At 45.3% G+C, this 24,520-nt stretch overlaps 1 protein-coding gene across 1 annotated transcript; it reads left to right on the top strand.

Annotated features, from left to right (window-relative positions):
* The first annotated feature begins 1,174 nt into the window (after window positions 1-1,174).
* LRRC52 (leucine rich repeat containing 52) lies at window positions 1,175-24,106 on the top strand. Its single transcript, XM_019958320.2, has 2 exons — window positions 1,175-2,007; window positions 22,879-24,106. The coding sequence occupies exons 1-2, from the start codon at window positions 1,386-1,388 to the stop codon at window positions 23,217-23,219; spliced, it is 963 nt and encodes a 320-aa protein (XP_019813879.1). The 5' UTR covers window positions 1,175-1,385; the 3' UTR covers window positions 23,220-24,106.
* Window positions 24,107-24,520: the final 414 nt, after the last annotated feature.

The raw sequence follows: 24,520 nt of genomic DNA, 5'->3' as shown, positions 1-24,520 counted from the left end.
TCATCTTAATTCATGGCCAGTCACCCCGGAAATGCTGAGTAAGTAAACACAATCAAGCATTAGCTAACCAGCCACAGATCCACTTGAGTTTATTAATTTCTCTCTTGGCAGAGAAACAAGAAAAGGAAGCAGACCATCAGAGCCATTCACGCATCATTCATTCAATAAATATTTATTACATACCAGGTGCCAGGCACTGTTCTAAGCTAAATATAGATTTCATTGCTTTATTAATATTCAAGCTATGTTATATATGAATGTTTTAAAGAATGAGAGTCCTTCTTCTCCAAAATAAAAATTTTAATTCCTGAGATGCTTTCTTTGTTTCTGCCCAGTGCGCCTTCTTCTGTAGAGTGGATGATACATCTTAACTCTTAAACTTCAGGCTCTCCATCCCTCCCTTTTAAAGAGCCCCTACCATCACCCCTCAAGTAACTAATGGATATAAACTCATACTAGAGTATTAGTGACACCCTATTTTAGAATATAAATATAAATGGTAAGAAAAGTTCATATCATTGCATTCAGATTTTTTTTATACATTTGGGTTTTGTTTCAGGGGGATTATTTATACTTGCTCAAAAGGCTTTTAATTCTAGTACACATATATATTCCAAATGCAGACAGAGTTGTATGTAAACTGGGAATACAACCTTATCAGGGAACTTCCCTTGCCTCATTTCAGAGAAGCCCACCTGCTTCCTGCCCCTTTCCCATTTTCTGACAACACCCCCAAAAATGGCACCTAGCCAAACTCAATACCCACGGAAGAGACCCATGGTGAGAACTGACCTCAAACAGGTCACTTTTCACATCAGTAAAAAAGGGAGTTGCACTGGAGATTTCTGTGATCCCGCTATGGCCTGCAGATTAGGGGGTTCAATCTAGTCTAATCCACTGCACCTCCATGGGGAGCTGATAAGGAGCTTCCCCCCTACTCCTATGCTTCAGGCCCCCACTCCCCCAAGGACAGCCAGCTTACCAAGTTACACAAAACACCCCCACACAACCCAGAAGGAGAGTCAGGACTCTCCCTCCCTCCCCCGGGCAGTCTCCGGAAGCTGCTGACATCACAAAGGTGTCAACTGGCAACCTCATTGTCATGTGGCTCTCCCCTGGCTCCCCTTCACTTACAAACGCAGGCAAGCAGGCAGGCTTCCAGCAGCAGTCTGGGAGTGAGCAACCAGCAGAGCCACCGGGGCACCCGGCTTGGCGCTTCAACTTCTGTTCAGTTCTTCTGTAATGGAAAATTGCTTTGCACAAAGCTAGAGTGTTACAGTTCTTTCCAGCGCCCTTCCCCCGCCCCACCCCGCCCCTCGCAGCCTTCTGATCAGAGGGATAGCGCCCGCTGAAAAGTGGAAGGAGGGTAGTCGCCGCGACTTACTATGTCCCTCGCTTCAGACCCTAGGCCGGGGTGGTTACTCTTTTCCTTCGGAATGGTATTGGTATCGGGGTCAAAGTGTCCAAATAATTGTCAATGTCAAGACCAAGAAGTGATCTGCACAGGGATCCAGTTAACTGAATACCCCTCTGATATACCCCTGAACACCCGGAGGCTGTACCTGAATGATAACAAGATCCGTTTCTTGCCAGCGATGAATCTAGGACTCCTCAGTGACCTTGTTTACTTGGACTGCCAGAAGAACAGGATTCAGGAGGTGATGGATTATACCTTTGTCGGGGTCTTCAGACTCATCTACCTTGACCTCAGCTTCAACAATCTAACCTTCATCTCCCCGTATAGTTTCTCCATGCTCAGCAACCTGCTGCAGCTGAATATCTCCAACAACCCTCATCTGTTATCACTTAACAAGTACACCTTTGCCAACACCAGCTCTTTGAGATACCTGGACCTCAGAAATACTGGCTTGCAGACCTTGGATGAAGCTGCCTTCCAAAACCTCATAACACTCCAGACCCTGTATCTGAGTGGAAACCCCTGGAAATGCAACTGCTTTTTCCTGGACTTCACCATCTACTTAATAGTGTCCCATCTGAACTATCCAGGTGAGGGCTTGATTGCGTGTGGGGATGAGGATATGATGGCATAGGAGGAACTGGTTCCGGAAAAGGTGAAGTCAAAAGGTGGTTAGTGCGGGAGAGAAATCTGGGTAAAACTGATTGAAAGCATTCTTATTGCTCTGCAGGATCCATCCTTGGGTTGACCGGAGAGGCAATAAGGATCAATAGAAAATGTTCTAGAATAGTTATCCAAAGAGCTGAGTTCTGCTCCCATACTCAGCCCTTACTACTCAGCTGCTGTTGGGGAAGTCTCGATTTCTCTGAGCCTCAGTTTCTTGATCCATAAAGTGGGGACAATAATATTACCAAACATAGAGAGTGTCCTTTCAATGTGAAATGATATGAGTGGAAATGATAATGTACTATAACTGCAAAATGACAAAGTAATACAAGGACACTGAATTCCCTTGGTAAATTATTTTAATCTGTTTAATTTGGTGACTGACTTTTCTAGGATCTAAAAGTAAATTCAGTCATTCCTAACCAGGAGAAAATCCAATGGTATGATGCATAGAAAGGAAAGATCAATAGAGATGGAGGAGGCACAGTTGAGCCACTGAGACATGAGTGAGAGGGGGAGGAGAAGAGAAGGCTTGGATATCTCCTTTGTGTTCAGATGCTAACATGCACGGAAGGTGAGAACAGCACGAATGAGTGCAGAATGGGCCACCAATGCCCAGTGTGTCAAGCAGAGAGATTCCGAACTCACAGGCAGACGCTCAAGTCTTACCTGGTAGAGTTCCAAGCCAGTTGCTGCCACTCTGTCCACTGTCCCCATGGCTCTGCCATGGTCCCTGGGGCACTCTGGTGCCTCATCCCTTCTTTTCAGTGGCTTTACTGTCCCATTCTCATCCTTCAATTCCCCCACACCACCAATATCACGTTGACCCAGGGAAGGCAGAGCTTTGGGTAAGTGTGAAATAACGAGCCCCTCACAGAAAGCTTGGAGCCACTGATGTAATTAAACTCGGTCAGAACCATGTCTTCTCTGCCTTCCCTGGGTGTGTGTTTTTGAAAATAATTTCATATACCAGCTTCACAAATGTCCTGCTGAAGTTTCCACCCTTAAGTCCAAGTGGCAATATTCTAGAAAGATTCCTGACCAAAATGCCAGGCTTTTAAGGGGCACTGGGAGAGAAGGAACTGGGTGATGACAGCAAGTAAAAAAAGCCTCCTAGCTTTCTAAGTGGGTCTGTCGTTAAATGTCTTCCAGGCAGGGGCTGTACTATGATGGGGCAAGTGATGCAAAATTGGGGCTCCCAGGATACAAAATTGAAGGTGGCACCAAGAAAAAGTATCTCCTTAAATTTTGTGCCTGAGGCACCTGGCCCTGCTGCCAGGTACTTCAACTCGAATTGTGTGTGTCACTCAGTCATGTCCAACTCTGCAACCCCATGGGGTGTAGCCTGCCAGGCTCCTCCGTCCATGGGATTCTCCAGGCAAGAATGCTGGAGTGGGTTCCATTTCCTTCTCCAGAAGATCCTCCTGACCCCAGGTTTCCTGCATTGCAGGCAGACCCTTTACCATCTAAGCCAACTCAAGTTAGAATCAATCGAAAGGAAGAAACTTTGTCAGACCATTTTCTTAACAGTACTAATCATAAAAGAATACAGGAGCAGTTTCTTGGGTCGCTTGCCTTGCCTCTCCAGAGATGGTGTCTTCTGCTTTTCTCAAGACTGGTGCTGTGGTGGTTTCTAGAAAGCTCTCTAAAAGAAGGTTAATATTAATCATTCTCATACATTAAATGTGGTTCCCAGATGGGATTCTCCCTGTCAATGTTTGTGTAACTAGCCTGTGGACCAGCATCATCTTCTCTTGCTCCCTCCCCACCATTCATACACATTTTTCTTGAGCAGAAATTGCCAATTTGCCAGGAGGACCCCCTGCTGAAAAGTGTGAAGGAGCTTGGCTCCTTCCCCAGTCCCAGAGCCTTCCACTTCACCTCCCAGGTAATCTCCCTTAATCCGAATTTTAGCTTTTAAAGTTGTATCTTCTCAGAATTTTCAGACTAACTACTTTGGACTCTTTGACTGAATTCCATCCAGGATTGGACAGGATTATAAACTGAATCTGTTTCACTACATGTTTTCAAAAACATCAGAAGCTGGTGTCTATCTTGTCAAGCTCATAAGCTTCTCATGAATGAAGAGTCTGTCTTTTGAGGTAGACAAATCTTTTCATCCATTGTCCAGTGGAAGTCCCCCACCCAACACATACACACACACACACACACACACACACACACACACACGCACGCACGCAAACTACAAATCTGCTCATCTCCCTCTGCTGTTTGGTTAGATCACTTCATGCAGAAATATAGTCCCATTGCCCCAATTCACTATTATTATCTCTTAAAGGTATCAGTGAACCCCAAGCCAGGCATAGAACAATTTAGCTTTGTATCAGGTTTTGCAGCTACTGAAGTTTTTCACATGTGCAGTTTCATTTTCTTTACTTTGAGTTTCATACCAGCTCTTAGATTTTGTGCCCTAAGACTATGGAAAGAGGCTAGAGTAGGTATTTTTGACCCTATCCTATGGTTAATAAGATGGATTGGTTCACCCAAAGTCACACAGCAACTAAATGGCAGGAAAGTGGTTTGAACTTCCTGATTTCAAATTCAAGTCTTTTTCTATATGACTGCTATCTCTTAAGTCCTCAAATTATATAACTATGATCCAATAAGTCACTTTAGTAATAAATATAAGTCATGTCATAAGCATAGGGCCACAGCACCTATATTTCACCTTTATGTCTTGTCTACATTTGGAACTCACACAAGATCACTTTCATTGGATAATAAGCCCGAGCCATCATAGACTCATTATAATATGCCTGCACTTCCCTTCCAATCCAAGGTTTCACCCCAATCTACCCAAACTCTAAAAGAATAAACCCAACTTCAGTGTTTGCTCTCCTTTGCACCTTATTCAGTCTGGTTCTCCCTTCCCATGCATACACACATACACACACACACACAAACACATGTGCGAACACATACACACATGCACATATACAAACACAAAACTATATCTACACAAACATACATACATATATATACATACTCACACTCTCGACCACGTATTACATATGCATGACACACATACATGTGTAAAAATGCACAGATACACACCAAGACATGAACAAACACACACAGACACAAAGTTGAAAACACACGCAGTAGAATTCACGGAATGCTCCACTTGTCCTTTAGCCAGACCTCAACATAACGGAGACATTTATTTTACGTGACTCTCATACGATGACTCATTCCTCTGTTAGGTGAAAGTATCTTTGCTATTTACAAACACTCTAGTTGAACTCTCAACCTTCAGCCCACCTATTACACCACATTTTTCTATCAAAACGGTAATCTTTGACATGTTCTTGAATGGTATCACATCTCTTTCCCATGTGCCCAAGTTTCAGGATATAGGAAAATTTCTATGAAATGAGCTGAATAACCTGGTTGTTTATAAAGGAGAATCAAACTTAAAGATGGGTTTCATTTTAGACCCAGGGAGAATACCAAACCGTACTCCTGGAGATTTTGCCTGCAGTGCTGTATTGAGGTCAGTATGACAGCAGAATTATAGTATGTAGACCGTTTGAAGAGCATGGCAGTGAAGTAGGGATCTTCCATGCCACCACTCAGCTCATCCTTTCATTCATTTAAATATTTATTATGTCCCAAACAAGTGCTCATGGAGACAACTAGCCAAGAAGCCTGGGAGTATGTACAGAGACTCATGTGACTATGAGTCACCTGCACATATGTGTCCCACGGTGCAATGGGACACCAGAACTAAACTCACCGGACAGAGCAGGACAAAGAAGGCAGCATGTGCCTTTTGGGGTAGAACAAGCACTTGGGAAAGTCTCAGCTGTGGGTGGTGAAGGATGGCCACCATGCAGGCAGGAAAGCCCAGTGTTAAGAGCTCAGGTTCTAGAGCAAAACAGACCTGAATCATATTCCTAGCCCTGCCACTTAGTATCTGTAGGAGATCAGATAATTCATTTAACCTCTCTGCACTTCAATTTCCTCATCTTTCAGACAGGTCTAATAATAGACCCAACTGCCCAGGGATGGTGCAAGGATGAAATTAGAACATTTATGAACTTCCATTTAGCATTAAGACTGGCACAGCATAAACATTCAGTAAATGAATGGTAGGCAGTAAACATTCAATAAATGAATGGTAGGCAGATGTAGGAAAGGCGCAAGGAATGGAGAGAGCACCAGTTATCAGTCAGGTGGCCAATGGGGCAAGCAGTGGACTTCAGCAAGGCTCGGTGGTATTGGAGGACAGTGTGCCTTGTCCAGGAGACACGCCTGTACAGATGCATGTGGGCATATAAATAGGCTATGAGAAGGTGGGCAGCAGGTCTCAGGACACTCATCCCTGAGAAAATAGAAGGGAGGGAATCCTGGAGGGAGTTGGATATTGGATGAATTATGAATATAGGAATTCAGACCCTGGGGGGAAAAAAAATCTCAAATAAAGGCATGGTCTCAACTGGATCATGAGACTCAGGGCTGGACCAACATCAGTAAGGGGATTCTTCCTGAGTCATCTGAGTCTAGAACTGAAGTTCTACCTTAAAGACAAGCCAACTTCCAGGAACACATATGGACATGCAGGCATCTTTCGAGGGATGGAGTCGAGGTCAGTTCCAACCTCCAATGGGTAGACATGGCCCTGGGAGAAAGAAGTCACCTTCATGGTGTAATTTTGTCATCTGAAGAGTACTGAATAGAAGTTTTGTCCCAGGCTCTCCCTATCCACAGCCTACCATCAGGCTACCATTAGCCATTAGAGATGTATCCTTATGGATCCCCCAAAGTGCCCCAATCTTGAAGAGGGTTGTGAAAGATACATAAACTCCTGGGCAAATAATATAAGTACCCCTTGATGCCTTTGAACTGTGGTGCTGGAGAAGACTCCTGAAAGTCCCTTGGACATCAAGGAGATCAAACAAGTCAATCTTAAGGGAGATCAACCCTGAACATTCACTGGAAGGACTGATGCTAAAGATGAAACTCCAGTATTTTGGTCAACTCACCCACTCCAGCATTCTTACCTGGAGAATCCCACGGATGGAGGAGCCTGGGGGGCTACAGTCCATGGGGTCGCAAAGAGTCGGACACGACTGAGTGACTTCACTCACTCACTCACTCACATGTGAATAGACAACTCATTGGAAAAGTCCTTGATGCTGGGAAAGATTAAGGGCAGAAGGAAAAGAGGGCATCAGAGGATGACATGGCTGGATGGCATCACAGATGCAATGAACATGAACTTGGGCAAACTCCAGGAGATGGTAAAGGACAGGGAGGCCTGGCGTGTTGCAGTTCATGTGGTCACAAAGAGTCAGACACAACTGGACGACTGAACAATCTTTTATCAACTTTCATATCAGAGGAAAGAGTGATTTCATAGGAAATACAATTAACTAAGATTAACTCTGAAACAGTGGGGAACCCTGAAGGAAGCCAAGATCCAAAAAAGACATGGAGTGGTCTTAAAAGACATGAGGGTAATAACGTGTTCTCCCCCTATGTCATACTGCTGCTTGCCCCCTCAGAGGAACTGTAGAGGAGGTTGAATGTTTTATTCACCTTGCTTCATCACAAGGCTACAGCTAATAGGAGCATTGAAACTTTCCCTTACTGACCAGAGATTTGGTGCTGTTACCAAAAGTCTTCATTAAAGGAAACCCTCAATAATAGACTCACCAGATGCACTGGAAACTGTCCAGTTCTCAAAGAGTTCATGTATTCAGTTTCCAAAGACAAAAATCATAGCAGAAATAGAAGTGAGTTGAAGTGTGCTTGTTCCTCGGATGCTCTGGTCAATACAGAGTTAAAACAGATTCACAGATTGCATTTTCTTTTTGGCTCAAGTCAGCAAATAGGAAGACTAATTCCTGGCCAGAACTGTAATTTTCCAGTCATTAATGCTATTTGAAGGTGAGCGTGGAAATTGAGCTCTTCCCAGGATAGCGCTCCCCAGCAGGACAGAGTTGAATGCCTCTGAAGATGCTCTCAAAAACTCATGCAGCTCTAAGCTCCTGGACAGAACAAGTCTGGCTTCCTACATCCCTGCACCCTGCCTCCACATTGGTCTAGCGCTGTCCAACAAAACCTTCTGCAGCAGCAGAAATGGTCTAAATCTGTGCTGTCCAACACAGTATCCACTAGCCACATGTGGCGATTAAACTCTTGAAATAGGGTTAGTGGAACTGAGGACCAAATTTTTAATTTTATGTCATTTCAATTCATTTAAATAGCCATATTTATGACTGGTCAGGGAAGCCTTTAATATAAGATACTTAAGCTGGAACTTTATAATTTAGCCCCCTCTCAGGTAAGTGGCTGGAGAAGGCAATGGCACCCCACTCCAGTACTCTTCCTGGAAAATACCATGGACGGAGGAGCCTGGTAGGCTGCAATCCATGGGGTTGCTAAGAGTCCGACACGACTGAGCGGCTTCACTTTCACTTTTCACTTTCATGCATTGGAGAAGGAAATGGCAACCCACTCCAGTGTTCTTGCCTGGAGAATCCCAGGGACAGGGGAGCCTGGTGGGCTGCCGTCTCTTGGGTCGCACAGAGTCGGACACGACTGAAGCGACTTAGCAGCAGCAGCAGGTAAGTGGTTATAGAGTCCAGTCCAGGATGGAGATCTTCTAACATCCAAGTTAAGTGTTTCCCCCATGCCATGATATTTCCTTACTATCAGGTACATCACTGTCCATTCAACTTTGAAACAGATATTGTATGTTTATTATATGCTTAACATTCTTTTTTTTTTTTTATGTTGGGGTGCTTTATCACAGGGAAAGAAGTCATAAATCCTGTCTTTAATAAGACAAATCTAGGGATACAAGAGAGGGAAAATGCAGTTGAAAGCCAGGAGTTCTGATCTCAATCATGTCAATGTATGATTTGGGTGGCAAGTCATTTTCTCTCTGAGTCTCACTTGTCTCTGAAATAAGGAAACAGGAGTAGACATTCTATAAGACTCCTTCTAGTTGGACCTAAATAGAAATAAAAGATGCACTTAGATGGAGGAAGAGGAGAGCAGTGGTCAGCAGACAGGGTCCCAAATGGGCAAGTACACAATGGATTAGTGTTGAGGTACAGATGTTCCTAGATGAGTACTGTGGTCACACAATTAGGAAATGCAACCTGTAACTTCTGCATTCTCTCACCTCCTGTCTTAAACACCCTCTGCTGGCTAGAACAATGCCTCCACCCTCCAGGGACTCAGTGCCTTGAATTTTCCTCCCAGGCCTGGCCTGCTCAACCAGCAGTTCTCAAACGCCAATGAGCACAAGAAGCCCAGGCTCCCTGTCCAGAGATGATGACCCAGTTAGCTTGGGGCAGGGTCTATGAGAAGCCCAATGACAATGACCTGGATTCTAGCTCTACAGTGGCTGCTTCAACTAGTGAATAAATTGATTTACACTGAGATGTTGGGGGCTTCCCTGATGGCTCAGATAATAAAGAGTCTGCCTGCAATGCAGAAGACCCAGGTTCAATCCCTGGATTGGGAAGATCCTGTGGAGAAGGAAATGGCAACCCACTGCAGTATTCTTGCCTGGAAAATGCCATGGATGAGGAGCCTGGGGGGCTACAGTCAATGGGGTCATAAAGAGTCAGACGTGACTGGGCGACTAACACACTGGATGTGATGCTGGTGGCTAATAATGTTTTGATATGTCTCCCTCAAGGGGCATTTGCAATGTGACAGGGAATAAACAGAACCAGAGAGAACACAGAAAGGGACAGGCTACTAGCATAGACATGGGGGTAGTTTCAGGACAGAAGGTCTGTCTGTGTCAGCCCTTAAATTACAGTCCTTGGACCATCCTGCTTAGTCCAATGGTGGGGTCCACAAGTCAAAAAAAGGACTCTAGGCAGGAGTGCCACCAAGGCAGGGGGATAAAGCCACCTGGGGACATCTGCAGGAAGCAGATGGGCTGGGTCATGTACTGCTTCAGGTCTAAGCCATTTAGAGGGCATTTTGAACAGAGAACATCTTAGTTTCATCCTGAGGCTATTTTATCCTGTATTCCAGGCTGCTGTAATAGGATAATGGCCCCATTTCAACCCACCAAGTACAAAGTCATCTACAACTGTGCCAAAACTTAGATTTCCAGAATGAATTCAGGTCTTCACACCCTTCCACTATTAATGCTAACCCATCTCCTCCATCAAGGAGATTGCAATAAAGACCAGACGCCAAAAGCGGGAACAGCTGGGCAGCAGACATTGCCAAGGCTGTCAACTGCTCTGCTAGCGTGTCTCTCCCACCTCACCCTGGCCCTGTGGCTCCCTTCTGCTGAGAGCCGGAGAAGCAGCCTCCCGAGGGCAATGAAGCCGCTGAGAGGGCTGCAACTGGGGCAGTGATCCCCAAACGATCCAGAAAACTTGAGAAGGGATGGAGGGGGCAAGCTTGTTCAGTTTGGGAAGGAACTTGTGTGATTCTCATACACTCTCTAACTCAGCCCAGTTGGAATCCCTGAGAGTAGGTGATCTAAAGCCCCCTCAAACTCAGAAATGCCAGACCGCTATGCATGGCCCCTCTGGTCACCCAATACCATTCAGGCCCCTGGAAGGAGGCAGTGCAAGGCCGCCAAAGCAGCCAACCTCAGTTTCTTCACCTCTAGAAATGAAGAATTCCCCAACCTGAAAGAAATCCAACAAAATGTGGATGCGGCTAGAAAAGAGAAACGGGCGGTTGGCCATCTAGGGCCTTTGAATGATTTTCTAGGGAACATGCAATGTATCCTGAGAAGTTTTGGAAGGCAGGAAAGATGAATACAGAGCTAGGAGGCTTCTGTGGGCATTCAGACAAGAGAGGCTGGCAGTCTACAGCAGAGGCATGAATTGAAGAGGTACAGATAGGCCAGAAGAAACTGTTCAGAAGGCAGACACAACAGGACCTGGGACTGAACTAGACCTTCTCAGAGTCCCCTGCACTCCCTTTGTGACTCCAGGCACAATTCTAAGTAATTAACAGGTCTGTGTTCTTTAACATTTGTATTCTCTGATAGACAGGAAGGTCTACAAGATCCAAGAGCAGGTCTGAATCTTCAGACACAAAGAAAGTTCTCAAAAAATATTTGAGTGAATAAAAAAGTCAATGAGATGTGGAAAATAAAGGAAAGGAAAAATCAAGTGTAATTCCCAAGGCTTTGGCTTGGACAGCTGTGGGGGCTCCACTGAGAGAAGAAAGTAGTAAAGGGGCTTGGGGAGAAGCCAAGTCCTGTCTTGAATGTGTTGAGCGGGAGCTCTTTGTGAGACAGGAGGCTTTTGGATGTTTTGACCTGAAATTCAGAATAGAAGATAAAATATATGTTTGTAAATCATCAGCTCACTGGTGATCATGAAAACCAAACAAATGATGCTTAGCATGAGAGGATCACAGGGACTGCAAGGAGATCCAACCAGTCCATTCTGAAGGAGATCAGCCCTGGGATTTCTTTGGAGGGAATGATGCTGAAGCTGAAACTCCTACTTTGGCCACCTCATGCAAAGAGTTGACTCATTGGGAAAGACTCTGATGCTGGGAGGGATTGGGGGCAGGAGGAGACGGGGACGACAGAGGATGAGATGGCTGGATGGCATCACTGACTCAATGCACGTGAGTCTGAGTGAACTCTGGGAGTTGGTGATGGACAGGGAGGCCTGGCGTGCTGCAATTCATGGGATCGCAGAGAGTTGGACATGACTGAGCGACCGAACTGAACTGAACATATCAAAGGATAAATTAAGAAGTGCAGAAAACTGAATAAAGTGAGGGGATCGGCAAAGGAAACATGACACAGAGTGTGGGCTTTCTAAACAAAGACAAGAGCAAGTGCAAAGACCCTAGGGTGGAATAAGTTCGATGTAGTAGAAGGTGAGTATGGCTGAAGAGGAGTGGAGCCAAGGTAAGAGATGAGGTTAAAAATCAAAGGCCAGATCACATAGGACCTGGAGGTCATGGAGAAGCTTTCGATTTTATTCCAAATGTGACAGGAAGTTATGAAAGGGTTTTAAGTGGAGAAGAGACACGATCTATGATGTACAGCTGCCTCCCAGTGCTAGATGGAGAGCTGGGAAAGCGGGGACCTGAGTTAAGAGGCTGCCTCAGTTTTCAGGCAGCAGGGAACAGTGGCTTGGCCCCAGGTAATGGTCCAGAGAAGGTTAGAATCGGGGTATACTGTGAAGGTCAGACTAACAGGGCTGGCTCATGGCTTGAATTATGGGATGTGAGAGAGGCAGCAAGGACTCCCAAGTCTCTGCCTGGGCAACTGGTGAATGGTGTTGCCCTTCCACCACTGAGCTTTTCTAAATTGCCTCTTACCCATGAGGACAATAACTGTCCACTATCTGAGTTTTTCCAAGAAGATGGGTAGTTATTCACAAGGTCCAGCTCTAGGCCAAACTGAGAGCCAACTTTGTTTGGTTTACAAATTAGCTTCCCAGAACTGCCTGGTACCATCCCCAGATCTGATATGCAGTTGGCTCCTCTCCCCCCATCATAACCTGCTACAGAAAGTCAGTAGCAGGCGTTCCGCATGGGAGGGCTTAAGTCTTTGGCTTCTTTTCCAGAGGACTTTACACTTTAAGCCTTATTTTATCAGTGAAGTGAAGCTCCTGCTGACAGAATTCTGGGCACTGAGAAGCATCTGAGAAATGTCATGAAGAAAAGGGGTCTTTCTACCTGTAAACTGTGCTCATCTACAACTGCTCATACAAAAGACCAGTTCTGTAGTCTAAGCAACTTTAAAGCACAGGAATAATCAGGCTGAACTTGATAGACTTCAAGGTTTGTTCCTGTAGTGTTCCAATGGTCTATGAATCAGGCTTAAACCTTACCAAAATATGAACTCTTCATGCAAGGGGAAAAATTGTTATAAGAACTGTATTGCCCAAGCCCAAATCATCCAAAGCCAAGGATGCTTTAGACCAGGAGTCAGCACACACTTTCTACCTATGGCTGATTCCTGTTGATTGACAGAAAACAACAAAATTCCGTAAAGCAATTACCCTTCAATTAAAAAAATTAAAAAAAAAAGACAAGTAAATATTTTAAGCTTTGTGGGTCTTTGTTGTGACTACTCTGTCTCTGTAGCATAAAAGCAGCCATAGAAACTACATTAATGAATGGTCATGGTTGTGTTCCAATAAAACTTTATTTATCAATACAAAAACATGCCACAGGATGGATTTGGCCCACAGATTATAGTTTGCTAAAGCCTGGCTTCCATCAAGGGAAGACATTTGGGTGATGAGAGAAAGGAGCTCTAGGGAGGCAAAAGTAGGAGCTAATGTCAGGACTAGAAATACTCATAGGACCATGCATGAGGGTCTAAGAAGGGGCCTTATTGGCCAGTTGGCTTTGGTTGTGCTGGGCTGCATATGGTGCAATCCAGGTTCCCCTCTAGGGAGTCTTCTCTGAGCCATTCATAGTATGCTGCTGCTGCTTAATCACTTCAGTCATGTCCAACTCCGTGCAGCTCTGTGGACTGCCACCTGCCAGGCTCCTCTGTCCATGGATTCTCCAAGCAAGAGTACTAGAATGGGTTGCCACGCCCTCTTCCTGGGGATCTTCCAGACTCAGGGATCAAACCCAGGTCTCCTGCATTGAACACAGATTCTTTACTGCTGAGCCACCAGGGAAGCCCCATTCATAGTACAGCAGAATATAATAGTGTTCCCTTCAAATTCCATCAGAAACAAGTCCTGCACAGCAAAGCCAAAAACATGAGTTTTAAAGAACTGCTGTATGAGAATCCAGCTGAGCTATTTCAAATCCTTAAAGATGATGCTGTTAAAGTGTTCCACTCAATATGCCAAAAAATTTGGAAAACTCAGCAGTGGCCACAGGACTAGAAAAGGTCACTTTTTATTCCAATCCCAAAGAAGGCAATGCCAAAGAATGCTCAAACTACTGCACAATTGCACTCATTTCAGATGCTAGCAATGTAATGCTCAAAATTCTCCAAGCCAGGCTTCAACAGTATGTGAACTGAGAACTTCCAGATGTTCAAGCTGGATTTAGAAAAGGCAGAGGAATCAGAGATCAAATTGCCAACATCTGTTGGATCATAGAAAAAGCAAGAGAGTTCCAGAAAAGCATCCACCTGTGCTTCATTGACTATGCTAAAGCCTTTGAATTGTGTAGATCACAACAAACTGTGGAAAATTCTTCAAGAGATGGGAATACCAGACCATCTTACCTGCCTCCTAAGAAATCTGTATGGAGGTCAAGAAGCAACAGTTAGAACTGGACATGGAACAATGGACTGGTTCCAAACTGGGAGAGGAGTACATCAAGGCTGTATATTGTCACCTTGCTTATTTAACCTACATGCAGAGTACATCATGCAAAATGCTGGACTGGTTGAAGTACAAGCTGAAATCAAGATTGCAGGGAGAAATATCAATAACCTCAGATATTTAGATGACACCACCCTTATGGCAGAAAGTGAAGAGGAACTAGAGAGCCCCCTGATGAAAGTGAAAGAGGAGAGTGAAAAAGCCAGCTTAAAACTCAGCTTTGAAAAACGAAGATCATGACATCTGGTCCCATCACTTCATGGTGTATAAATGGGTAAACAATGGAAACAGTGACAGACTTTATTTTCTTGGGCTCCAAAATCACTGGGATGGTGATTGCAGCTATGAAATTAAAAGACGCTTGTTCCTTGGAAGAAAAGCTATGACAAACCTAGTTCAGTTCAGTTCAGTCGCTCAGTCATGTCCGACTCTTTGCAACAGTGTATTAAAAAGCAGAGGCATTACTTTACAGGCAAAGGTCTGTATAGTCAAAGAGATGGTTTTTCCCATATGGATGGATGGATGGATGTGAGAGTTAGACCATAAGGAAAGCTGAGTCCTGAATAATTGATGTTTTTGAACTGTGATGTTGAAGAAGACTCTTGAGAGTCCCTTGGACTGCAAGGAGATCAAACCAGTCAATCCTAAGGGAAATCAGTCCTGAATATTCACTGGAAGGACTGATGCTAAAGTTGAAGCTCTAGTACTTTGGCTGCCTGATATGAAAAACTGATTCATTGGAAAAGACCCTGATATTGGGAAAAGTTGAAGGCAGGAAAAGAAGGGGACGACAGAGGATGAGATGGGTGGATGGCATCTTGAGTTGATGGACATGAGTTTGAGCAAGCTCCAGGAGTTGGTGATGAACAGGGCAGCCTGGCATGCTGCAGTCCATGGGATCACAAAGAGTCAGACACAACTGAGCAATTGAACTGAACTGTATGAGATTAGGCCAATAATCCACACATTTTCTCCTATATGTATTCAACAGATGTTTATCAAGGCTCTATTGTGTGCTGCTGCTGCTAAGTCCCTTCAGTCGTGTCCAACTCTGTGCGACCCCATAAACGGCAGCCTACCAGGCTGCCCCGTCCCTGGGATTCTCCAGGCAAGAACACTGGAGTGGATTGCCATTTCCTTCTCCAGTGCATAAAAGTGAAAAGTGAAAGTGAAGTCGCTCGGTCATGTCTGACTCTTCGAGACCCCATGGACTGCAGCCTACCAGGCTCCTCCATCTATGGGATTTTCCAGGCAAGAATGCTGGAGTGGGGTGCCATTGCACTAGGGATATACAGGTGAACAAATAGGATCTCTGCTCTCAAACAATTCTCAAGCAGTGATCGAAACAATAGCTACCTTTTGATATCATGCCTGCAGCCCTTGTATCCTCACCCCCATCTCCATGTGCACTTACCCTCATCTCCTTCTCCACTCTCAGAAGACAGTTCAAGGCTTACCCTTCATTTTGTCCTGGAGACCATCTGTTCCTGCCTCCTCCAAGACTTCACATCCCTTAGCTCACTGAATTCTCCCTAAACTCTCACAAGGTAAGCAGGGATTGGTATTAGCCTAGTGTAGAATAGTCCGAGATGGTACGAGGTTAGCTGCCCATCTATGGCCTTCTATCACCCCAAGGTCTCTTTCCTCCCATTAAGCCTTATGTCAATAACACTGCCCCAAGGGACATTAATAACAAAAAATATTTAATCCTCTCAACAAACATACTTTGAGCTCTGGTGTGTGTTAAGCAGTACTCTAGATGTTGGGGACACAATAGTGAACACAAATCCATGTCTTCATGGAGTTCATAATCTAGCAGACAGAAGCAGACAGATATCCACTTCCTCAATAAATACATAATTTAGCTGGACGAAAAAAAAAAAAAAAAGACAAAGTACTGAACATCCAATGATATTCAGGCAAGCTAGGGCCTAATAAGGAGAAATGGGGGAACTGGGCCTTTCCCTAGGTTCCAGGTGGAAATTTTTACCACAAAGTGCTTAGACTGATAGAAACTGGCATTTGTTCTCCAAGGGGCAGTTGCAGTGTAACTGAAGTCTGCAAATTGTATCCTCTCCCATTACATGGCCGTCAGCTGGAGGCTGGCCTTCTCCCCTTAGCCCAGGCAGTTCCTAAGCAAGACTGTCCAGGGAACTCAAAGCAGCCTGCTCATCTGGAGAGCCATGCAGACTGCAGAACTGTGGTCACTTTTGTGGATTAAGAAAAAGAGCAGTTCCTCATAAAGCCACCAGGTTCAAGCTGGTTTTCTGAAGGAAGGCTTCCTCAGTTGCTATGCTACCAGCTGTGGTTCTGGGTCCCTGAAACTTTTCCCTTCATGCGTTGATTTTGGGAGACAGGTTTTCCACTTGTGAGCAATATGCCACATGAGGAACTAAAGAAGTGTGTGGTTTATGTTTCCTTAGGAACTATCTGCAGGGAGAATTTAAACATTAATGATACCTGTAATTGTACCTAGGCACTGTACTGGGGCAAATGCTCTGCACCTATGAAGTGGAGCTGAGGAAGGGATAATATGGGGCTTAACTGCCTGTTTGTAATATGAATGAAAGCCCTGGGATTGTGCAGTGCACAACATATACAACAGTGCCGTGGCAGCCTTTTCTCAGAGGCAAGGAGATCAAGAAAGCCAGAGAAGGAGTAATTGATGAACAACTTATTCATCCTGTAGCTTGGGAATAATTAAAACTACTTAGTGGAGCACTTGCCTGGTGTCTCAAAAGGTAAAGAATCTGCCTGCAATGTGGGGGACCCAAGCTTGATCCCTGGATTGGGAAGATCCCCTGGAGAAAGGAATGGCAACGCATTCCAGTATTCTTGCCTGCAGAATTTCATGGACAGAGGAGCCTGGGAGGGTACAATTCATAAAGTCGCAAAAAGTCAGACACGACTGAGCAACTAACACACACACCCAGTGGGGTGCTCAAGAGTAGAGTTTAATTTCGTGAAGCACCTTATATGATGCCTAGAACATATAAGACACTCCAAGATGAGCAGATAGGTCCATAAACCCTAAAGTCATCATACTAGACTAGAAGAATGCATGACTAACAAGCTAAAGAAGAGATGAACCAATAAGGACCTATTGTGTAGCATATGGAACTTACCCTGATGTTACCTAACAGCCTGAATGAGAGGGGAGTTTGGGGGAGAATGGATACATGTGTATGTCTGGCTGAGTCCCTTTGCTGTTCACCTGAAATTGTCACAATGTTGTTAATTGGCTATCCCCCAATACAAAGTGAAAAATTTTTTAAGAAGAGAGAGATGAAATAATAGAGAGCTAGGATCATTTAAAAAGTGGGAGAAATGGAAAACAATAGTTAATCCAAATATATCAGTCTAACATTAAATGTTAATGGGCTGATTAAAATACAGTTTACTAGACTGAATGAAAAACAAAGCCCAGCTGCATCCGGCTTACTAAACGTACCTTAAATATAGGAACACAGAAAGATTAAAAGTAAAATGATGGGAAAAGATATGCAATACAAACACTAACCAAAAGAAAAGGGTAAATCTACCAGAAAGAACTAACAGTTATATATGTATTTAAGAACATTGCTTCAAAATATGTAAGCAAAACTTAACAGAACTATTTGCAGAAGTAGACAAGTGCACAACCATAACTGGTGATTTTAACATACTTCCCAGTAACTGCTGCTGCTGCTGCTAAGTTGCTTCAGTCGTGTCCAACTCTGTGTGACCCCATAGAGGGCAGCCCACTAGGCTCCTCTGTCCCTGGGATTCTCCAGGCAAGAACACTGGAGTGGGCTGCCATTTCCTTCTCCAATGCATGAAAGTGAAAGTGAAGTCGCTTAGTCCTGTCGGACTCCTAGCGACACCATAGACTGCAGCCTACCAGGCTCCTCCGTCCATGGGATTTCCCAGGCAAGAGTACTGGAGTGGGGTGCCATCGCCTTCTCCATCCCAGTAACTAGCAGACGACAAGTAGGCTAATAGTAGCTGAGACAATAAAGTTAACAAAAAGCCAAAAAAGATGAAAAGTCAATAAAGATGTAGACAATCTGTATAAAAGCACACTCATTGGCATACATAGAACAATGTATTCAACAAAGACAATACATTTTTTCAGTGCACATGCAAAAATTACTAAAACTGACTCTATTATAAAGAAAATTCTTAATAAACTTCAAAGGACTGAAATCAGAAAAATATGCCTCTGACTACAGTAGGACTGAACTAGAATTGAATAATGAAAGCAGTGCTAGAAAATCCCCAAATATTAAAAATCAAGTAATTCAAGGAATAATAGCTCTTATTAACAAGAATGATAATGATCAGACATGGATTATGCCTTCAGGAGCTAAAAGTCTGTCTTGTAGGAGAGAAAAGATGCTTTTCGCAGGACCTTCATAGTGGTCCAGTGGTTAAGACTTCACTTGCAGGGATTATAGTTTTGGTCCCTGGTCAGGGAGCTAAGATCCCACATTCCTGTGGCCAAAAATCCAAAGCATGAAGCAGAAGCAATACTGTGACAAGTTCAATAAAGACTTTAAAAGTGGTCACATCAAAAAAATCTGTTTAAATATATGCTTTTTCAAATTTTTTTTTTTTGATGCTTTGCTTTTCTAACAAATAACCACCAAGTAAGACAGAACATGATAGGTGCAGTAAGAATGATGCTAAGAAATGCAACAGATGAGCCCACAGTGGGAACAATCACAATATATCCTCTGAACTGGGAGGATGAAGTGGCTGGGGAAGGGTTCCTGGAAGTAGATGCATTTACATTAGACCTTGAAGGACAGGAAGGACTTGATGATGCAAAAATTGGAGGAAGAGATATTTGATGCGAAAAGGGCAGTGTAACAAAGCTAGCTGTAGGTAAGGGGGAGAGGTAACCAAGGAGCAAAGAGAGTTTAATTTGACTAGAATAAAGGGTGAGTTACGGGGAGAACTGAGAAGTAAGGTGGGAATGGTAGAACGGGGCAACGCTGAGGGCTCTGAACACCAGGCGGTCTTGATGTTATCCTGAGCCCTGGGGGGAGTCAGACAGGGGTTTTGAACCAGAGTGTGACTGGCAAGAGCCAAGCTTGCAGAAGGGGAAATCTGGCAGGAGTGTGTGCAGCGGTCCAGAGCTGGGGAGCTGGCTATGGTGGAGACAGACGTGCTGGGAGGTGAGGAGCGCTCACACCTTGGCGGTGACAGGTAATGAAGAGGGGAGAGAGAATGCAGCAGTAGAAAAACCCTCTCCACAGAGCCACCCACATCCCTCACTTAAAAGCAGCCTAACAATGCATTAAAATCGCTGCCTAATTGCTCCTTTCAAGGTAATGCTCCAAAATGGGGAAATAACGCATTTAATGTTTAGTCTCATATCTGCCGCCCAAGCCCTGATTTGAAAGCCTAATCTTTTTAAAAATAGAATGAGATAAACCCCTCTGCACCCACCATTGGGCACACTCCAGACCCTCAGAGTCCCATGTTCTCCTTTCTCATATACATCTTTCTTTGTATATTCCCACATGGTGTCTCTGGCAGCTTAGGCAGGTGATCTAAGCCCTGTCTTGCTAGAATTCCTGAAGATTGCCGGAGTCTTCCCTCACCTCACCAGCCTCTGCTTGGGCCTCCTGGAAAAGCACCAGAGGTCCTTGAACCAGGCTGACTAGAGAGAGGTCTTGAGACATACTGAGATGGAAGCCCAAGGGCCCTTTCCTCTCCAGTTGGCCTGGGTCACCCACAGGGCCTCTGTCTCACACTCGTTCTAGAGAGGGGCTTCTCCCTCTCCTTTCCTCTGTAATCTTTGCAAACAGTCAATGTGGCAGCCCCATGCTGGCTTCCTCCTCCTGTGACTAAAACCTCAACCAAGAGCGAGTCCTCAGTAGCATTACAAACATCAGGCCATCTTCCTGAAAGTAACCAACAAGTTCACTGTAGGTGCACTGACCAGGAACCAGGGTGCAGGCAATGGTGTCCAGTTTGGAGAGGACTTAATGGTCAGCCTGGACAGCTCATTCCAGTCACCCAGAACCAGCTGCCTCCCAGTAAGCTCACCTCTGTATTCCTTTCCCTATTTCTCCTGCTTCTAGCTCTAGTCCAAACTGATTTCCCTCATTTCCTTGGTCACCAAGGAAATCAGTGCCTTTACATAGCCTGGGCTTCCCTTGTGGCTCAGCTGGTAAAGAATCTGCCTGCAATGCAGGAGACCTGGGTTTGATCCCTGAGTTGGGAAGATCCCCTGGAGAAGAGAAAGGCTACCCACTCCAGTATTCTGGCCTGGAGAATTCCATGGACTATATAGTCCATGGGGTCCCCAAAAGTCGGATACAACTGAGCAACTTTCACTACTACCACTACATAGCCTGGAGTTCCTACCCTGTTGTAGGGGAAGCTTCTCCCCGCATTAGTCTCTCTCTGACGCCTACTTCTGCGAAACAAGCTCAGATGGCTCAGTCCAGGTTTTCTGTCTCCTGTCCCCTGCTGAGATCCTGCAGTTTATCCAGAACCTTCAGGTTAGGAAACTTTTCTGAGTCTCAGTTTCCTGATGTGAAAAACAAGGATGAAAATGTGTCAACATTCTTGTAAGAATTAAATGAGATAGCATTTACATATCACTTAGCATGTAGACAGAACTTGGTAAATATCAGCTGCTACTATGACTCTGATCATAATTGTCTTAAGCCCTAATCTCAGCCCTGAGTGGAAACTCATTTATCTAATGCTTGCTGGATATTTTCACCTGGACACTGCACACAGGCACCTCAGCATCAGCATGGCAGAGTATATGGAGCTAGAGAAATGCAGGGCTGACAACAGAGCTCTGAGCAGTCTGTGCAGCTCTTGTGTACAGTGTTACTGTGTGCACTGCTGTGTACAGTAGCTCACCTGCTCACCTGTGCCAGTTAAATCCTCTTTATTACCCTGAGAATAGATGTTCTTCTTTATCAGTTCAGTTCAGTTGCTCAGTCGTGTCCAACTCTTTGCAACCCCATGGACTGCAGCACTCCAGGCTTCCCTGTTCATTACCAACTCCTGGAGCTTACTCAAACTCATGTCCATTGTGTCAGTGATCCCATCCAACCATCTCATTCTCTGTCTCCTCCAGCCTTCAATCTTTCCCAGCATCAGGGTCTTTTCTAATGAGTCAGCTCTTCACATCAGTTGGTCAAAGGATTGGAGTTTCAGCTTTAGCATCAGTCCTTCCAATGAATATTCAGGACTGATCTCCTTTAGGATTGACTGGTTGGATCTCCCTGCCATCCAAGGGAATCTTCAAGAGTCTTCTCCAACACCATAGCTCAAAAGCATCAATTCTTCAGCGCTCAGCTTTCTTTAGAGTCCAACTCTCACATCCATACATGACTACTGGAAAAACCATAGCTTTGACTACAAGGACCTTTGTATGCAAAGTAATGTTTCTGCTTTTCAATGTGCTGTCTAGGTTGGTCATAACTTTTCTTCCAAGGAGCAAGCGTCTTTTAATTTCATGGATACAGTTATTCTTTATAGGATGAGGCAATGGGATTCCAAGACAGTATCAGACATCCTGCTGAAGTTTCCAAAATTAGTGACAGCGGGTTTGAATTCTAGTCTGTCTGGCTCCATGACCCACTTTTCCTTCTATTATATACTGAAGTCCACAGTGCTTGGTGTGGGGAGGTGCTCAGAGAAGGATCCAGGCAGCTGAGTCAGCCGCTATAAAGGACTGAGACTCATGTAAATCATGAGTGATGCCAACAGCATCACAGAAGCAGAACTGCTTCCCGTATTGGCTGTCCCTTTGCCCTGAGCTCGTCCCTGATTTCTCCAGGTTGAGGGTGTAGAGAACACACAGTAGGCATTTCCAGAGAATCCTGTCCCTCCTAAGTGGGGTGTGATGACCTTGAGTGGCCTTAGTGATCCCTGGCTGGGCTCAGGCACAGGAGAAGGGAAAGGGACAAGGTGGAGGGGAAGGTGGGGGTAAGATGAGGAAGGGGAGCAAGAGATGCCAAACACTGATGGAGCTCTGTGGAGTGTCCACACTCCATGACCATCTTGCTTAAGTTTCCAAACTCCCAGCTCCTTCTGTGCTCTCCCATTCCTTGAAGAGCCTTAAAAAGCAAACATCATTTTTAGGACGTGATGTGAACACAGCTAGAAGTGAAGTTGCTCAGTCATGTCCGACTCTTTGCGATCCCATGGACTGTAGCCTACCAGGCTCCTCCGTCCATGGAATTTTCCAGGCAAGAGTACTGGAGTGAGTTGCCTGAATGCAGCTAAGCCTGGGGCAAAAAGCAGTCCACGTGCAGTCTCAAACCTTACTATGCCCAGAGATCACCTGGAGATCTTGTTAAGATGCAGATTCTGAGTCAAGGAGGCCTGGGTGTGCTGCCTGAGATTCCACATTTCTCACGGGGTCCCTGTCATGCCGGTACTGCTGGCCCTCAGACCACGCTTTGAGTAGCCGGTGTCCATGCCATCACTCCAGGTCCCCGTTGGCCTCACAAGCCTAGGAGTTCTGTTTCAGCACTCTGCCTGCTGTGTGTTTCCTCTTAGATGAACAAAATGCCACTTGTGTGGAGCCCACAGAGCTGGCAGGATGGCCCATCACGAAGGTGGGGAACCCGCTCCGGTATATGTGCATCACGAACCTAGATCTCCAGGACTACATCTTCCTGCTGCTCATCAGCTTCTGCATCTTCTGCGCGGGCACCGTGGCCGCCTGGCTGACCGGCGTGTGTGCCGTGCTCTACCAGAACGCCTGCCGCAAGTCGAGCGAGGACGAGGTGGAGGAGGAGGAGGCGGAGAACGAGGACGAGCAGAGGGTGGAAGTCAGCAGGCGGATTTTTCATAGCAGGGTGGACTCGGGCCATGATGGGTTCCCTCAGCTGATTTAGTTGCAGAGGCTGAAGCTGCTGTCTGATGCAACTTTCCCAGGCTCCCGCCTTCGTTTTGCCTTCAGCTTCCCATTCCTCAGAGCTGTCTTAGAAATGAAAGCCTACTATTATGGTAAAGTACTATTAATGTAAAATAAATAAAATGTTTGGTGGTCATTTCAGAGGTTGGTCTTCTTCTGCTCAACCAACCCAAGCACGATTTCTCAAGCTCAGAAGGATGGGGTAGAACCAAGGCTAGTGCAGCTGCTGTAGGATCTAAAGGTTGAGGAAGCCCACCCTGAAAGGGGGCCATATGTGTTTGATGAGCACCTACTCTGCCCCTAAATTAAGTGCTGGGGGGAGGCATCTGGGAAATAGAAGATTTAAAAGATTTGTCCTGGAAGAGCGACAAGCTGGTTCAGAGGAGTAGTCAACATTAAAGTGAATCAAATGGAGAGAAACGCAAGACAAAATGACAAGAACTAACAGGATTGGGGTATGTCTATGGGCTACGCTCACACTTCACCTTGTAATATCACTACAGTCCTACACTTTACAGTGACACCAGTTTACCCAAATGGTCAGCAGCACAGACTCCCAAAGCTACATTTTTTCCTTTAAGAGAAGCTGCCTTTCCAAGAAATGTTTAGCAGCATTGTCACAGTGAAGGAGAGAGGCACAGAGGCAGCCACCGCTCCTGAGGCCTTACCGTGTGCCGAGCATCATGACACATCTAATGGGAGTAATCCTCATAGCAACTCAGTCGGTTGGCCATTGGTACCTCGTTTTCGTGATGCTCAGAGAGGCTAAGTAACCAGCTCACAAGATGACAAGAAACAGCACAGCTGCTGAGCCCAGACTGCCTGGCCCAAAGCCCATGCTCTGTGCACTGTGGCCACCTGACCCTGATGAAGCGACAAAACAGCCAAGTGTGCACCCACCTGGCCCTGCTCTAGGCGCTGCTTAGAAGACGGAAAAGCGCAGAAGTCGGGGGTGGCTCAACCCAAACACTCACGATTTCCCTTTCTCCCTTCCCAGACCGAATTAAGACTCAGATCAAAGCCCCACCCATGGAGCTACCTGTCCCTAAGCCCCCAACAAGACTCGCCTTTACCTCTACACTTACTCTGCAAATTCATGTGATTCCCTTGACTTTTCTTGGTGTCATGCCCCCCAAACTGTTGTTGTCGTTGTTCAGTTTCTAAGCTGTGTCTGACTCTTTGCAACCCCATGAACTGAAGCGTGCAAGGCTTCCCTGTCCTTCACTAACTCCCTGAGTTTGCTCAAACTCACATCCATTGCATCAATGATGCCATCCAACC

Source organism: Bos indicus, chromosome 3 (genome assembly GCF_029378745.1).
Source record: "Bos indicus isolate NIAB-ARS_2022 breed Sahiwal x Tharparkar chromosome 3, NIAB-ARS_B.indTharparkar_mat_pri_1.0, whole genome shotgun sequence".
NCBI lineage: Eukaryota > Metazoa > Chordata > Mammalia > Artiodactyla > Bovidae > Bos > Bos indicus.
The sequence above is the reverse complement of the archived record's forward strand: the minus strand, read 5'-3'. Positions and strand labels throughout refer to the sequence as shown.

Coding starts and splice junctions, on each gene's coding strand:
- LRRC52 (XM_019958320.2), top strand. CDS start 1,386: ATGTCCCTCGCTTCAGACCCTAGGCCGGGGTGGTTACTCTTTTCCTTC. Junction 2,008..22,878: donor GTCCCATCTGAACTATCCAG/GTGAGGGCTTGA, acceptor GTTTCCTCTTAG/ATGAACAAAATGCCACTTGT.